Consider the following 4,819-nt stretch of genomic DNA (forward strand, 5'->3'; position numbering starts at 1 on the left):
GTTTATTATTGAGTTGTAATAATTCCTAGATTTGTAACAAGAAGTGGGTTTGACTTTTTGGGAGTTGAGTCTTGAGAGATTTGTACAAAGGGTGGGTTTGGCTCTTTGTAGGGTTGAGTTTCAGTGAGGGTTGTAACAAAAGGTGGGTTTGGCCTTTTGGAGAGATCGATTGGAGTCAATCGAGGGAGTAGTAGAGATAAGACTTTTTGATTATTGAGTTGTAATCACAAAATCTTATAGTTGAATTAATAAAACGAGGTTTTTCCTTCCTTGAGTGAGGAAGGTTTTTAATTCAGTAAGTGTTTGTGTCTTTACTCTGTCTTTACTTAAAAGCAACTTACACGAACCTGGTTCGTGTTCTGGGGTAAGGTTTCTTCAATTGCATTCAAAATTTGATAAATATTATTATTCTTATCACCATTTTCTAATAAATATTGAAAATGTTAATGAAGTTAGAAGTTAAATCATGAAAAAGGAACAGTACCAAGTATATTATATTGTGCGAAACAAGATTGTTTGGCGATGGAAACATTTAATAATCTGTTTTTGTTAGATTTAGTGTCTTCTTGTTTGAAGATTCATTTGAATTTCTTTAACTTTTATCTTTTTTAAAAAATCTCAAATTTTTCAAATCTTCTAGGATTCTGAAATATTTAATTTAAGGGGAAGAAAATACTAACTTGATCTGAATTAAGAGTCAAATTTCTGATAAGAAAAATTGTAAAAGAAAGGTAAAACATGTAACTTGAAAAAGAAGCTAAGACAATTGTTGTTTTTGTTACTGTTATTATGCCCAAACCTAAGGTTTTCGGTTTGTTCTGGTTAGAGACAAGGTAATGCTAGCTAGAATTTGTTTATATTAACTTTTGGTATTGACTTAAAAGCTAAAAGTTTTAAAAGTTGTATCTATTTTTATTAGAAATGATATTGAACATTATAAATAAAAGAACGTAAGGAAAAATTATTTTTTTCAAAAGAAAATTATGTACTACTTATCAGAAATATTTTAGAACTTTCAATTAAACAACTCAAATCTTTCATATTAATAGATAAAGTTTTTACAATAATATCAAATAATGTATTGAAAGCAAATGACTAACCTCTTATTAGCTAGAATTAATTTATTCTTATATAAATAATAATATTACTATGTAAAATTAAACGTTTAATGTCTTTTAAGAATATACACTAAAAACAATTACTCGTATTTAATAAAATATGAAGATAAGGCTATCTATAGATAGATAGAGATGTATCGTTGAGGCACTTCTTCAACGGTCTCCGTACACTTGGTCTGTCGTCCCGCTCTGAAGAATTCATGATTTATATATGTTTCAGGCCGGTGAGAGGGAGTTCTGAATAAAAATAGTTTTCTAATTGCATTATTAAAGAGTTTTTTAATATTTGACTTTATAATTAGGAATTAAACTAATATATTCTATATTCCCAATCAACATTTTAATTTTTTGGAATTACACATAGTTGATTCCATATCATCAGATGTGATCTCATGTTCTCCAAAAAACATGATATGGAATCCATGCGAATATCATATCATGATTTGAGATATTTTAATACAAAAATTGATTCACGAGTTTATATTTTGTTCAAACAACCCCATATTTATATCTACTAACCATTTATTTCATATGTAAATAAAATTTATAATCACATCATTACTTTTAAAAATTTATTAATTCTCACCAACATAAAATTTATTATTCTCACCAATATATAGTCACTTTAACTCACACTTCACGATTGTTGAGTAATTAAATCTTGAAGAGCCCGTAAAAGGTGTTTCATTTTTACTCAAATATATTAATGAGAAGTGAAAGTTAGATTGAAACAATTATTTAAGTAGAGAACAAATAGTTTTGTAATAATTTATCATGCGATTTTATAATTTTTTGTTTATTTGATAAGATTAAATAACCAATTGGGACTATTTTAATAGTTTTAGAACTTATGAGATTTTTATATTTATGAGAAAATATACAACATCAACATTCCATAGTATATCCAAACAAAACTTTAATTTCATGTCATAATTTCATATCATGATACCATATTGCATGGCAAAAACTGGCCCCCGTATACTTTTCTCAAATACATATTACCAAGTCAATTAGCTTCATTACAAGAAATCTTATACACTACTAGCAAGTCCACTAAGAGCACTCTTAAAAAGCAAAAATACGATTTATACATAAATAAAATGTGTCTTATACAGTAACGAAACGACCCCTTGGTGTATTAAAAATAGCCTTTTCTTTCTCAACTACAACTTGAATATTGGTCAAACCATTTGTCAGCTAATCAGGCCCCTCCATTGCCCTAGACTTTTGGATCCCTTGGCAACCCTGAATTCAATTACACCAACAAAATAAAAATAAAAAACACAGTCAGCATCATGAGGATAAAATGGTCAAAGAAATAATAGAAATGAGGAATCCTAGGTGGGTGTGGGTTGGGTGGGTGGGTAGGGTAGGGTGCGCATGTTAGCAAGAAGAATGAGGTTATGCTAATGTGCGCCAACAAAATGAAGTTGAGGTCAAGATTAAAGCAAACATCATGAGGATAAAGGAGAGAAAATGAGGTACCCCATGTTGGGTTGGTGGTGGGGAGGGGGGTCGGAATATCTCATTTCGACAATCTCGATCTTTGTTTTGTTCATTTTATGAGGGATTTGAATCATATGATTTTACTTTAGATATATTTCTATGTTAGTTGTGTTAGGGGTTGGGGTTAGAATAGGTCATTTCGACAATTTCAATCTTTATTTTGTTTATTTTATTAAGGATTTGATCATATGATTTTACTTTAGATATATTTTTCATGTTAGTTGGGTTAGTAGTTGGGGTTGGAATGGGTCATCCCTACTATTTCGATCTGTTATTTATTTATTTTAACCAATTATCTGAATTTTCACATTCATTTTAGGGATAAGGTGGGGGGTACAAGTTAGCATGAAGAATGAAGTCCTACTAACATGCGCCAATAAGGAAAAAAATGAGTAATTTGGATCTAAGATTTATTACCTCTTATTTTGTGATTTCCATTGGGAACTGAGCCTCTCATCCAATCTTTGTTTGGCTTCTCTTGCAACTTCACCTAATTTCTCATCTTCATATTCTTGGCTTGTTGCATTTCTTTCCTATTCATTCAAAAAAAAAAAAAAATTAATATCATAATTCAATTAAAAAAAAATTGATAGATCAATAATATAGGTGAATTCAATATCTAAAGGTGATAGATTCAGAATAATTATTATGTATTCGAGATGAAAGTAATGAATTCAATTACATTGAAGATTCATTTGTACAAGTACATATAATCTAATCAAGCAAAAAATATATATAAATAATTTTTCAACGAATTGTACCTTGGATAATCTTGATGTAAGGTTATGTTCATGGCTACTTGTGTATAGACAAAGAAAAGATCTTCTTGTGGATGAAGATATATTATATGAAGAATCTAACATTCCATTATTTTTATGAAATTTTCTTCTTCTAGCACATTCAACACCAGCTAGCATACCTGCCATTTTTTACTAGTAATATGATATAACAAAGTGAATATTTTTCAGATTTCGAGATGAAAGAACTTTTCGATATCAAAATATTCGATATAAATTAAAGAGATCAATATATGGATTTTGATTAATAAATAAAAATTACGAAGGAAGTTGGTAGGAAGGATGTTAGAAACTTCACAAGACTTTTGGTCCAATTTCTTTATTGCTTTTTTTTTTTTTTTATACTAGTAAAAAGTCAGTCAATTTTACGTAATTTTTAAATAATATATATTTTTGTTTCTTTAGTCTTGTTGAATATGGGTGATAATTCAAATGGAACATAAGAAATGTCATTTCTTTAAAAAAAATAAATAAATTAGGTTCATAGGTTAAGGCAAACAATAAATTAAAGAAAAAAAGAGTTGAGATGAGATCTCTAAAAAGAGCACAAAGAAAGGAATTTGGGCCAGATAAGGCCCAATGAACTAATTGTGTTGTACTTTAATATTTGATTCTTGTTTTCGTATATTTTTTTTTTAAAAAAAAAATGAAGAATCGACAGTTCATGTAGGCAATCAACTGAATTTGATTGTGTTCTTTTCCTTCCTTGTTTGTAACTTTAAAGTCACGATGATTCGACATAATTGTTAGTGGTTCAACGTGATAACTATATTAAAATATAATATGAAGTCGTATTGAACTATCGTGACTTTCATGCTACAATTTTTGAAATGGTATTGTTATTTTTGCCTTTATTTGTTTGTAGCTCTGAAATCATGATAATCTAGCATTATTGTAAGTAAATCAACTGTTAATATGACAACTACATTTTATGTAACATAAAGTCATATCAAGTATATGCTATGTTAGTACTGATACATCGTGAAGTTTATTAGACGTATCATTCATGTTCTGATTGATTAAGAACATAATGAAAAAATTGGGGTTTTAAGAATCAAAAATTAAATTACATGATGATATATTACAATATGATAACATTAATTTATCAATAATGTATCATAAATTTTAAATTAACAACCGATTCAAAGTTTGAGCAAAAAAAAAAAAACACAAAAACAGATCAAAACTCATTACCTCGAGTAGATTCGAACAAGAAATTGGGAATGATACTTTTTGAGAAAATTACAGAAATACGCTCCTTTTATTTCACTTATTTCCATTATCCCCTATTACTTTTTAAAATCTCTAAATCTCTTTTTTTTTAATGTAACCGAACTGCATATTAATGTATCTGAGTCAGTATTTCATGTATCCGGCTACATATTAATGTATTCGAAT

The 4,819-nt window shown here is 28.3% G+C and overlaps 1 protein-coding gene across 1 annotated transcript; it reads right to left on the minus strand.

The window, feature by feature from the left end:
* Positions 1–2,017: 2,017 nt before the first annotated feature.
* Positions 2,018–3,671, minus strand: LOC107021805. The gene is made up of 3 exons (XM_015222518.2): positions 3,386–3,671; positions 3,042–3,157; positions 2,018–2,363 (listed from the first exon to the last, which is right to left on the minus strand). Exons 1-3 carry the CDS (start codon positions 3,548–3,550, stop codon positions 2,312–2,314), a joined length of 333 nt encoding a protein of 110 aa, XP_015078004.1. The 5' UTR covers positions 3,551–3,671; the 3' UTR covers positions 2,018–2,311.
* Between the last annotated feature and the right edge of the window lie 1,148 nt (positions 3,672–4,819).

Source organism: Solanum pennellii, chromosome 6 (genome assembly GCF_001406875.1).
Source record: "Solanum pennellii chromosome 6, SPENNV200".
Taxonomy (NCBI): domain Eukaryota; kingdom Viridiplantae; phylum Streptophyta; class Magnoliopsida; order Solanales; family Solanaceae; genus Solanum; species Solanum pennellii.

What these genes read in the sequence shown, in the direction of transcription:
- LOC107021805 (XM_015222518.2), bottom strand. Translation starts at nt 3,550, where the DNA reads ATGGCAGGTATGCTAGCTGGTGTTGAATGTGCTAGAAGAAGAAAATTT. An exon ending in TTACATCAAGATTATCCAAG is followed by an intron (nt 3,158 to 3,385) that starts GTACAATTCGTT and finishes TTGAATGAATAG; the next exon opens with GAAAGAAATGCAACAAGCCA. An exon ending in TGGAAATCACAAAATAAGAG is followed by an intron (nt 2,364 to 3,041) that starts GTAATAAATCTT and finishes AATTGAATTCAG; the next exon opens with GGTTGCCAAGGGATCCAAAA.